The sequence below is a fragment of the Rhincodon typus genome, chromosome 2 (assembly GCF_021869965.1).
Source record: "Rhincodon typus isolate 14 chromosome 2, sRhiTyp1.1, whole genome shotgun sequence".
In the NCBI taxonomy this organism is placed as follows: domain Eukaryota; kingdom Metazoa; phylum Chordata; class Chondrichthyes; order Orectolobiformes; family Rhincodontidae; genus Rhincodon; species Rhincodon typus.
This window is the reverse complement of record NC_063333.1, coordinates 11,487,216-11,500,037: the sequence shown is the minus strand read 5'-3', so window position 1 is coordinate 11,500,037 and position 12,822 is coordinate 11,487,216. Positions and strand designations below refer to the sequence as shown.

Here is a 12,822-nt window from a genome sequence, read left to right as displayed (position 1 = left end):
GGACAATTTTGAAAATAGAAAAATCACAAATTTCGTCAAGAAACAAAATCGTTGTTAACTAAATTGAATGTGTAGTTCAAACAAAGAATGGTTCAGTTCTCTACAGTTTCACTGCCAGAATTAATATTCAACTTTTTCTAGGTTTAATTAGTGGTTGTAACATAAATAGGCTTTGGTTTAGGCTGTGTAGTTAATATTCTCCTAAAGACATGCATTGAAATCTCTATGTAGTCTACACGGCTATTGGCCAAAACAATATGTTAGGTCATGGTACCTGAAGAGAGTGCGACCACCTGCTTCACCAAAGATGACTGGAGTGTGGGGTGGCACCTGGAAATAACCATTGCCCTTCTGGATCCTGTTTTCTTGTTCTCCATTAACTAAAATGAAAAAAAAAAAAAAAAAAAAAAAATCGCCAATTTTCTCAAATAAAATTAACTTGAAATTGGTATACGTAGAAACATCCTTTAAAAAAAAACACACCACACTTTGAGAGAAATTCAACAGCCGAAACAAACTCCACCTCAGTTGCTCAGAAATAGTTAATCTCTGAACAGAGTCATAGCACCAAAACAGGTCAACTGGCCCAAATAGCTATGGCTGTGTTAATGCTCCACATGAAGCTCCTCCCAATATGCCCATCTACTCCTTTCTTCCTCCTGTGCTTATCCAGTTTAGTTTAAATGCACCTGTCTCACTGGCCTCAAATGCCTCAGGTGGTAGAAAAGTGCAAGCTTTGTTGGTAAGATCCTCTTCAATTCCTTATTGGGTGTACAAAAGGCTCTTTACCAATAAATGATGCCCACCTTCGCACTTCCCCACTGACATTATACTTCAATCATATCAGCCTTCCAACTCAGTTACAGTACCTACAGCCCAGAATTTCCAATCATCCAAGTTAGCAGGCTCAGGGGAGTTACAAATTTAAAAAAAAAGCAATATATTGATAATTAATTTGGCCATTAAAAGTAGCAGAGATAAATAATAAAATATTTTACCAGAGCTAGAGATGGATTGACTGATGGACAAGGCCCCAAGACCTGGTCACCAGGGAATGGCAGAGGACTGGGACAGAAATAAGGAGTTGGGTTTAACACAGCATTTGCTTCTGGTGACTCACATTTTGACAGTGGCTCAGCAAAATTCATTCAAGATTAGGGAACAGAGGCAATGCATATTCCACCCCCTCTGGACCCTGATCAGCCATTTTGACAGCAGTTCTTTAGGGAGCTGGTGCCAGTGTGGGACCGAGAATACCTCACCTTATCTGTCTGGGAGCGTAGCACATCTTTCCCAACCACCGGCATGCAGCCTCTCCCTATGGATTCATCACCACCCCAGCATTCAGAGTCCAGGCTGAACGAAGATGCTCACTTTTGCACTGTTTACTGCCATGGACCATAGCAAGGTGCCATTGAGCTCATTCCAATCCCACTTTCTAGTGCCTCGCCCATAGTCCTGCAGATTACAGAGCTTCAATTTCAGTCCCAGGATTACAGACACCCAACCCTTTGGGTGAAAAAGGTTTCCTACAAATCCTTTCTAATCCTTTTGTCAACCACCTTAAATGCAAGCCCCCTAGGGAAACATGCCTTCTCTACCCACTCTATCCAAGCCCCTCTCTCCTATATAAGCTGCTTATTGATTCACCAGTGTAAATACTGAGAAACATTTTGACAGCAGCTAAGTCAAAATAAAGGATGAGCCTAGACATCAACTTCCCTTCAAAAGTGAAAATGGAGCAGAACAATTAACTTGGGCAAGAAAGGGGCTCTGATTGCAGGAGCAGCGTCCTGTAGATCAGTCACATTCACTGAGCTTTATTTGCAGTGTGTCTGCAGGCCAGATGAAGAGGCATGTCGACTAGATACCAGTGTACGCCGGAGGTAGTATCTATCAATTGTTCTGGGAATGCAGCTGATGAGAAATTAAAAATTGTCTTTTTCTTTTGAAGGTTTAAACTCTTTAAAAGAAAAATATAACAGGATAACAATGCAACATATTACAAACAGGATTTTCATTACTATTTGACTTCCTTCTACCGTACAGTGAAAACTGATATTCCTTCCTTGCCTTTAATATTGCTGCTCAAGCCACATATGTTTTATCAACTTTGAAAAATTAGTGTCAGAGTCATTAATTTCACTGACATCAACTACTAATGTAATGAGCAAGGACAATTAAGTTTCAACATATAGCATTACGAGAAAGAGCCAATTCATTTCCAATCAGTGCCACATGCACAGTCAATAACTGCACTGGAGCAATTTTGTAGAACTCAAAACAATAAACTTTAAACTTAATATAATGGTTTGCTCCTTTGTTGGATCTCTGGGCAAAATTGGTGTAGGCAACTTGTAATCATGTCAACAAAATAATCACTGACAGAAACCACTCAATGTGGGTCAAACACAAAATTCTATTTCATATATTGAAAGGTGGGTGGGTGGTAGCTTGGATCTAGCAGTACTAGCTATTGGGTTAAAAACAAAATAAAAATACCCATTTCCCTTTACCCAGTTAGTTTTTGTGCTGCCACTTCTACTTTTGAAGAGAGGATCATGTATTAGTTTGTTCTTTATATTTACTCCTTAACCGTTGTCAATGTTTGGCTCCAGCTCAAACTGTTTAATTATGTCTGTCTCCCTCCCTACCTTCTCCACTTTCTCCCTTCCTGCTCATCACTAATCTGCTCTTCCTCCTTGATGTAATGTATGTTAAATTGCCTTCTTACTTGTGAGGTGCACTATGTGCAATGAATAATCCTTTATCTCTGTATGCTTCATTATAGCATCATTTATTCCAACTATATAAATGCAAGTTTTTTTCTGCTCAGCCTGCATTAATCTGCTTTCAAGTACAATTTTTTTTGTTTAACTACAAGCTTCCACTTTATGTATCTGCCACTGTCAGAAGAGTTAGATTAAAGTCTCTCAGAGAGATTGGTTATGAAAGAATTACAAATGGAGGCAGTTAGACTGAAATTCCAGCACAGGCAACACTGACGGAACACAGTATAGCACATTTCCTTTCTTAATGTGTACTTTTACTTAAGACAGTGACAACTGTTTAAATTTAAACTGGGTATACTGATCATATAATGGGAACAATCGAAATTGCTGGTCAAGCAACACAAAGAGCAGGAGGCTATTGTTTGCTTGATGTATTGAGTTATCAGCATCATAGTACTAGATGCTAATTTGTCAATGGCATCAGTAAATGTAGATGTTTGCTCACTCTCTTAGCTGCAAATGACATACACCATATGGAGTCCAGGCAGAAACAAGGAGAAAAATAACATGCAAATTTTATTTTCACCGGCACTCAAGACCAACCCTGATATAAAATACTGACCCATATTCATTTCATTTTCTTCTTCATCCATTGGAATGATGTGTGTTCTTGGCCAATATTCCAACAGAGCCTGCAGCAACAGTCCTCCAAGGTTAACTGTAGCATGGGAGCAATTGATTTAATCAAAATGAAATGGCTAATAAAACAATCTTATTCTTCATTTTCAAAACAGTTAGGTAAGTTACATATGTAAAATCAAATCAGAATTTAAAAACGTACTGGACCTAAATACAAACTGATTTCCAGGAGAGATAATTTAACAATATCTCAAATACATATACTTTTCCCATGCTAAATAATGGAGAAGACTCAGATCTGCGTCATAATTCTATTTATTCAACTCCAGTCAGTGCCCATTAAAAGAAGCCCAACTCCACTCATTAGAAGAGCAGACAAAGAATCGACGCCCTGTCTTGTCTTGAGAATTTGACCTGAACTCGCAAAGAGGGCATGCAGTCTTTTGGGAGAGTAAGTTCTAGTCTTCCACTGCCATTTGCGTGAGAAGGGCTTTCTAATTTTTCTTCTAAATGGCTGGGTTCTAGTTTTATTTTCTAATTCATAGTTTTCTTGTTCTGGATTACCACAAATTTCTTTGGATTTACCACTTCAAATCTCTCATTTTAGGCATAACCGTCTAAACAAAGAATTCCAACTATGTTTCTGCAAGTATTGGTCAGACGTTAACTGTTTAAGACATGGGATAATTCTGGGGAATTTCTGCACTTCTTCCAAAACCAATATATTCACTTCCTTGAAGTCCTTGATGTTTCAATGTGAACATGGTTACTTTACTGGACCAAGGCTCTGTACAATTGAAATATCATGTGCGCTCTTTTGTATTCTAACCCCCTTGCAAGAAAGGTTAAAACCTGTTATTCCTTTTGATTGTTTATTGTTCATATTCATTAACTTTTAGTTATTTGCAACCATGGAGTCTCTACTCTATTTGTTCCCTCGTAGGTCCCAGCCTTACACGATTAAGATGATATCTGATTGATATTTCTTGGATCAAAAGTAGCTGACAACACAATTTTGACACACACTAATCTGCTCCTTCATTCAAGCCATTAATACACATGAAGAAAAGCTGGTTCACTTGCATCCCAATTCCCAGAGATTGAACTGATTGGGTGCCAAATGCATGCACATCTCTAGCAATTGCACATTTTAGCTGACTCTTAGAATTGTCATGCATATGACATTAGGCTTTGCAGGATGTGGAGATCAAATCCTGACCGAGAGCAGGCAATAAATCTCTCTGCTTTCCCAGCAGGACGCTGTCTGCCCTATCATTGGATTACATTCTCTTATTATTTAAAACTTACCCAAAATTTAGAAGTTAAGGTGAAAGGCATCATCCAAAGAGTTTCATAAAGACACTTTGGAAAAAATGTCCGATATCCACAAGTGTGGCAGTACAGAGTACATAGAATTTACATTTTAGGAACAATCTAAAAAAACAGAAATTGCTGGAAAAGCTCAGCAGGTCTGGCAGCATTTTTGGGGAGAAATCAGAGTTAATGTTTTGGGTCCGGTGACCCTTTCTCAGAACTTTGGGTCACTTCACCCAAAATGTTAACTCTAAATTCCCTTCACAGATGCTTCCAGACCTGCTGAGCTTTCGCAGCAATTTCGTTTTTTGCTTCTGATTCACAGCATGCGCAGTTCTTTCAGTTTTTATATAGGAACAGACTATTTGGCCAAACTGATCACTATTGCAAACAAAGCTCCACCGAAAGAAAAGTAGTTATAACTACGAGAAATTAAAAAGATGCCAACAGTTTTTAAGATTTTTTTTTCATTACGCAATGCTACTTGGAGGGTCATTATTTATTGCCTATCCCCAACTGCCCATGGTGAACTGTTTACAACAGAATGGCAGATTTCCTTTCCTTAAGGACATTCGGAAACCAGATGGGATTTTGCAACACATCCGGTAGTTTCATCATCAGTATTTATGACACTACCATATTATTCCAGATTTTATTAATTCACAATTAAATTGTCCAGCTCTAAGAGTGGGAGTTGAACATCAGAACAGACCACTTATTAATTCAGGAATATTTTCACCTCCATGCTATTGGCATTTTCTAATGGGATGGTTTGATTATTGAACAGTTTGTAAGGGCTGTAAATGGTCAGGCTTACATCATCTTCAGTAACATCACATGCAAGTGAAATAACAACATTTCAATATCTTTGCACTAAATCGCTGAAGTTTCAGTACTTGAGTGGCCTTCTTGGCAGAGTTCCATATAACAGTCCTTCTCGTCAAGGACCATAATTTCCCCTCATCCATGATTCATAATGCCCCCAACTTCATCTCCTCCATTTCCTGCACTTCTGCCCTCAAACCACCTTTGCCCCAAAAACAAGGATAGAATCCCCCGGTCCTCACATAGCACTCCACCAATCTCCAAATCCAACGCATCATCACTGCCATTTTCACCACCTACAATCAGACCCCACCACCAAAAGATATTTCCTTCTGCACCCCATTTGCTTTCCGTAGGGACCACTCACTCTGACTTCCCTCATCAGCTCTTCACTCCCAACCAGCTTCCCCAGCACAGCCAGCACATTTCCCTGCAATCGCAGGAAGTGCTACACTGCCCCTACACCTCTCCTCACACCTCTGTCCAAGGCCCCAGACAATCATTCCAAATCTGATAGGGATTCACCTGTATATCTTATAACCTGGTCTATTGCATCTGTTGCTCAAGATGTGGTCGTCTTTATATCGCAGAGACTAAGCGCAGACTCAGTGACCAATTCGCAGAGCATCTGCAGTCTGTACACACCAATCAACATCCACCTTCCAGTTGCCAGCCAATTCAACTCCCTGTCCCACTCCTTTGGTGACATATCCATCATGGGCCTCCTCCACTGTCAAAATGAGGCTATACATTAACTGGAGGAACAACACTTTTTATATTCTGCCTCGGTAGCCTACAGCCCAATGGCCTCAACGTAGAGTTCACCAGTTTCAAAATCTCCCCATCCCAGCCTCATCCCATGTCCAGCCTTCCCTCTCATCCCCGCCTCCTTAACCTGACACAACCTGCCCATCTTCTTTCTCAACTATCTGCTCCACCCTTTCCATTAACCAATCTCTTCAACTCTGTACCTACATCCAGTTATCCACATCCCACCTACCTTCCCCCAGCCCCAAACTCCTCCATCTATTTCTGAGCTTGCTTCCCTCTCCCCAGTCCTGATGAAGGTCCTGACCCGAAATGTCGACTTTCCTGCTCCTCAGATGCTGTCTGACCTGCTGTGCTCCTCTAAATCCACATTTTATCTTCTGACTCCAGCATCTGCAGTCCTTTCTATCTCATATAACAGTGAATTACTTTAATCCTATTTTCATGCTCCTCTCATATCCTTCAATACAATTCCCTTGTTAATAACTTGCCTCGACAGTTACTTGCAGTAATGTGATCTGCATCCTAAGCCTTTGTGTGAAAAAAAACTCTTGTTTCAATGTCTGCTCTGAATGGCAGAACATCTTTTTTAAAAATCAGGGTTTTGAAATTTAAAATTGCATATCAAATTTCTCACGTCGTAGCTGCTATTTCATCTGTTTGTGGAGGGCTAGAAAGGATTGGTAAGTACAGCAGTACACAATAGGAAAGTGATTGCCATTAAAAAAAACATGGCATGGGCATGGGAGCTATTTAAATTATTCTTGGGATGTGGATGTTGTTGGCTGAGCCAGCATTTATTGCCCATCCTTTGGTGGCAAGGAGCTGCAGTATATTTGTCTAGGTGTTCCCAGAATGCTGTTCAGGAGTTCCAGGATTCAAATCCATCAGCAGTGAAAAGAAAAGGTGGTATCTTTCCAATTCAGGACGTAAAGTGACTTAGAGAGCAATTTGCAGGTGCTGGTGTTCCCATGTATTTGTGGAGCCTCTTCTTCCCGTGAGTTAATAGTCCACCACTATTATAGTCCACCCTTGTCCTTCTAAATGATAGCAGTTGCGGGTTTAGATGGTGCTCAGATGCCTTAGTGAATTTCAGTAATGTATCTTGAAGATGGTAGATACTGCTGCTACTGAGCATTGGTGGAGGAAACGAGTGTTTGCGGACAGAGGGAAGGTCATTGATGAAGCAGCTAAAATTGGTTAGGCCTAGGACACTACCTTGAGGAACTTCTGTAGAAATGTCCTGGAGCTGAGATGATAGACTTCCAACAACCACAAATGTGCCTGATAGGACTTCAACCAGTTGGGTCTTCCCCCTAATTACCAGAGACTCTAGTTTTGCTCGTGCCCAATGAAGCCACAGTCAAATGGGGCCTAATGTCAAGGTCAGGCACACTCACTTCGGCAATTCAGTTATTTTGTCCATGTTCGAATCAAGGCTGTAATGAGATCAGAGGAATCCAAACTCCGCATCAGTGGGTAGGTTGTTGCGAAGCAGGCACTAGTTGATGGAATTGTTTAATGATCTCTTCCATCACTTTGATCATAAACAGTAAATGATTCAGAAGGTAATCGGCCAAGTTGGACTTTTGTGCACATGACAAACCTGGGCAACATTACTCAAGTTCAGGTGGATATAGTGTTGTAGTTGTACTGGAATAGCTTGGTTGGTGATGCAGTAAGTTCTGGAGTACAGGTCTTCAGTATTATTGCTGGAATGTTGTCAGGCCCCATTGCACAATGTACTCTGGGTGGGCACATAATATCCAGTGCCTCTAGCTATTTTCTTGACATTTTGTGGAGTGAACTGAATTGCTAAGGACACGCATGTGTGATGCTAGAGCCCTCTGGAGGAGGCAGACAGGATCATCCACTCAGCATTTCTGACGCAAGATTACTGCAGACACTCTAGCCTCATCTTTCCCACAGCTGTGTTTGCCTCCCCCATAATTGACAGTGCGAATATTTGTGGAGCCTCTTCTTCCCGTGAGTTAATAATCCACCACTATTCATAACTGGATGCGACAGGATTACAATGCTTAGATGTGATCCATTGGTTGTGAAATCGCTTACCGTCTATCACTTGTTACCCAATCTGCTTGGCATACAATTAATTCTGTGGTATGTTTCACGAGGTTGGCATCTTATTTTTAGGTATGCCTGGTGCTGCTCCTGGCATTGCCTCCTGCAATCTTCATGAACCGTGGTTGATCCCTTTGCTTGAAGGTAATGGCAGAGTGGGGGATATAGATTGAAGATTGCATTGGAATACAATTCGGCTGATGGCCCATAGTGCCTCATGGGTCCCTAGGCAAATTGCTAGATCTGTTCAAAATTCATCCCATTTAGTACAATGGTAGTACCACACAAAATGAGGAGAGTAAGCTCATTATGAAGATGGACATTTGACTCGGCAAGGACTGGGCAGTGGGCTCTGCTACTGATACTGCCATGGACAGGTGCATCTACAGTATGCGCATTGATGAGGCTGAGATCAAGGATTCCCAGGGCATCTCCTTCCAGACTGCATACCACTGTGCCATCACTTATGCTTGCCCTGGCCTGCCATGGAGCCAGGACATACCCAAGGGATGGTGTTGCTGCTATCTAGGACCTGTGGAATCATACCTGACAGACAACGTCAGGCTGTTTCTTAACTTTTTTTTTTGAGATAGCTCTCCCAAATATTGCGGACGCCAAATGCTGCTAAGGAGGACTTTCCAGGATCAACAGAGATGAGTTTGCTGTTGTCGTTTCTGGTGCCTAGGACAATGCCAAGGAGTTTGTCTGGTTTCATTCCTTTGTTTGAGACTATTTAGCGGTTTGACAATTGAATGGCTCGCTCAACCACTTCAGAGAGTAGTCATGAGTCAGCTGCATTGTTGTGGGTCTGGAATTATATGTACACCTGATCAGGCAAGGACAGCCAGTTTCATTCCTTAAGGACACTGGTGAATGAGATTGGTTACATAAATTGACAGTGGTTTAATTGTCATTGTTTGACACTTATTCCAGATTTTTGTTTGCAATTTAAATTCTATCATCTGCCTTGGTGGGATGTGAACCTAGGTTCATAGAACATTACCTGGGTCCCTGGATTATTAGGTCATTGTACCATCTCCTCTCAACACAGTGTCATATGCATTGTAGTTTGTTACTAAACTAAAAAGTACTAATAATAACTGATGAACTAACTAGAGGTCAGTTATAAAATCTGGGTTCCTTCAGTGTTGGAGTCAAAATCCTGGAACTCACTCTCTCATAGCATTGTGGGCTTACCTACACAAAATAGGCCTCACTGATTTAAGAAGGTAGCTCACCACCACCTTCTCAAGAGCAACTAGGGATTGGCAATAAATGCTGGCCCAACCAGCAAAGCCCATATCCCATGACTGGGAAAAAAAAAATGGTCCTTAGTGGCAAAACTCAGAATATAGTGTCCAATATTAGGTGCAATTTTATGATGGGGCAACATTTATTCAGATTGTGCCAAAAATTACACTAACAACTATTTAAGATCAACCATTAGGTTCACATTCCAACTCACTTACAGATTTTAGAAACCACATATATTCATACCAACAACAGGAATTTGTCCAGGCATTGTAATTTCTGAATGAAATGAGAGCTCAGGGAAACACCATTCCTTGGTATGTTTCCCAATATATACCTTGACCTTGTTCTTTTTTTAATTTAACCATAAGCTCCAAGTCAACAGTCCCTTAAATAAACTCTCCATGGCAATGCCTTCACTAGTCCCACATGTCAACAAAACAGCACCCTGTTTCTCATGCAATATAAATTATTGCTCTGATTGGAAGTTCGTGTTCTTGAGCCTACCCTGATGAATGCAAGGTAAAAAAGCGTTGACTGCATCTCTTTTCTTCAGCATTATAATGTACTACTTGTACATTATATAAAACTGAGCAAAAATCTTTTGACTACAATTCAGTCCCTTATAAGGCAAAGATATAATGTATCAATCTAATGAAATTTGGCTAACTTTCTAAAATTAAAGTAAAACCAAAACAAACAGTTAAAAAGTCATCACAGCAGTGAAATCAGCTCCTGAACCCTTAGACATGTCACAGTCATTCTTGCTGTTCTGTTTATTTGGCTTCCTGCAATAGGCTGATACAATGACTATTTGGATATTTAGTTTCGCTGATGTGATAAATTTATATTTACTGTTTTAAGAAAGTGTCACACTAGTAGCAAGAACTCTATTGGCTTATTACAGGAAATGAATTTATTCATAAATTACTAACAAAATATGACTTTTTAAAAACTGTCTACATAGTTCAAAATCAATCCTAGGCAAATAGCAATTTGTCTATAAAACATCACAACATTTTTTCTCAGGCATTTCAGTGCCAACCTTTCACTGAAAGGTTTTATCTCCAAAGAAACAGAAAATACTCAAGACACTCAGCGGAGGAACCTCTCTATTTAAAAGTAGCCATCTCCTCCATCATTCGCCATAGTCAGTATGTCTCCCTCAGCCACAATCTATGGCCAATATCCAGTCTCAAATAGACAAACAGTGACTTTTTCTCCTGGATCTCGTTTGGCTGTAGACACAACTTCAGTGTCCTGACTGAGACCGATAATCGACCGTGAGGTAGGAAAGGAAAGGAAGAGGCGAATCATACATTCAAACCTATTTTTCTGCAATAATGTGGATATGTAGGCAGCTGATCACTACATTCACAAAGTCAACTAGGACTGGGCAATGAATGCTGCCCTTGTTGCTGTATCTAATGCAACGCATCAAAAGGTTATATTCCCCTCAATTTATTCAGTCACCCAGTGTCATTTTGATATTTTCTGGCTTTTCTTTTCTCTATTGCAATCCATGGTGAACCACTCTATTCCATCTACTCCACCTTCTGAGTGAGAGCATGCTTGTCTGGCTCGATTCAAAACGTAGCTAGAGAATCACTTGCAAGGGATTTCTGATGGATTGACAGACATTTCCTCTAATTAAATAATGGAAGATTGGAGAAATTGCCTCAGTTCCATAAAATCAGTTCCCGAGCTAGATTCCATCACTCCACCTCGCAATTCTTTCACGTTCAGTTAGATGATTCACAATTTATGAGGTCAAGTTTAATCAAATGAGTTTCCAACCACTTAACTGCGATTACAGATAACACAAGACTGTGCTTTAAGATGGTCTGCCTCCACCCTCATCTTAGCCTGTCTGCTGCTGAAACCCACATCAATATCAGTTACAATTGTACTTGACTAATCCAACAAACTCCTGTTGACTTCCCAGATTCCTCTCTTCGTAAAACCTGGTTAGCCTAAGCTCTATTTGTATCAACCTATTGACCAAATATGGTTGCGCTCATTTATCATCACTAGCTCCTGCTGAAGTAACACAAATACTTTAAATTTCTCATCTTTGTTTTCCAAACTCTCCATGGCCTCACCCTTCTCTAAATCCAGCCTCACAGACCTCCTTCGTAGCAACGCTCTTCGGCATCCCTGATATTAACTGCTCCATTGCTGGCCTTGCCTTTAGCTGCCAAGGTCCTAAGGTCTGGAATTACCATGCTTAAACTGCCACACTTTTTTTTCTTAACACCCTCCTTAAAATCGACCTCTTTGGCCAAGCTTTTGGAATGTACCATAATACTGCTTTGGTGTTAAGGTTTCCTCTGGAAGGATATTCTATTTCAGTAAAGGAGATATACAAATACAATTGGTGTTTTCTGGTCATTTTTCACATTGTCAGCATTTGTGGATTTATTTTCTCCTTCTAGTATAACTTCTCTCACAGCCTTATGTAGGGCTTTTACATACGAACTCAAAGGATTTATAGACTTTGGGAAGAAATGCAGAAAAGGGCATCCAGAACAACTCCTAGTTTAAGGCTGTTAAGAAGCAGTTCAAGAGTCTTGACAAGTACAGGACCAGAAAGGCAAGGCAGTTCATTTGTATATAAACTCTTAGCATTCAATCTCATACTCCCTCAAATATCTATCCAATTCTCCTTTATACTCTTTGCTATGTAGTTAATCTCAAATATTACTCGGAAATTTTCTCTTGCTAATTTAGTTTTGGAAGAATATAGTAAAAGTAAATTGTTACATTAATTGTTTACCCAAGGAACCACAGATGGGATGTGCAGCAGGGGAGACAAACATTCAGCCTATCACACTGACCAGGTCCTTCTCTCGAGAAATCCAAACCCAATCTCACTGATGTACTCTTTTCCCATAACTCCGAATCTTCCTTTTCTTGAAACATTACCCACTAAAAATCTCCCAAACATTGCTTGAAGCAAAGCATGTTGTGTTCAGACAGCCATTTAAGTTATTAAATTTCCTCTCGCACTCCTCCCAGATGAACACTGACAATTTCAAGTTGGTAACACCACTAATTCTCCTACAAAAAGGAATTTATCCCTATCTCATTACCCTTTCAAAATATACATGTTTTCTTCTCAACTGGAATTATTACTTCCGTGGATTTCAAATCCAATCCTTTCATCTCCAAGGCATTGTCACTGCAGTATGTACAATATATAGGACACACT

At 40.2% G+C, this 12,822-nt stretch overlaps 1 protein-coding gene across 2 annotated transcripts in view; it reads right to left on the bottom strand.

The window, feature by feature from the left end:
* wdr48b (WD repeat domain 48b) overlaps positions 1-12,822 on the bottom strand; it is a 96,758-nt gene that overhangs the window by 8,294 nt on the left and 75,642 nt on the right. For both annotated transcript variants that reach the window (XM_048615230.1, XM_048615236.1), the window contains exons 14-15: positions 3,355-3,450; positions 275-380 (exon numbers count right to left, since the gene is read on the bottom strand). In XM_048615230.1, coding sequence (XP_048471187.1) covers positions 275-380; positions 3,355-3,450 — 202 coding nt within the window. The remainder of the gene's footprint in view (positions 1-274; positions 381-3,354; positions 3,451-12,822) is intronic.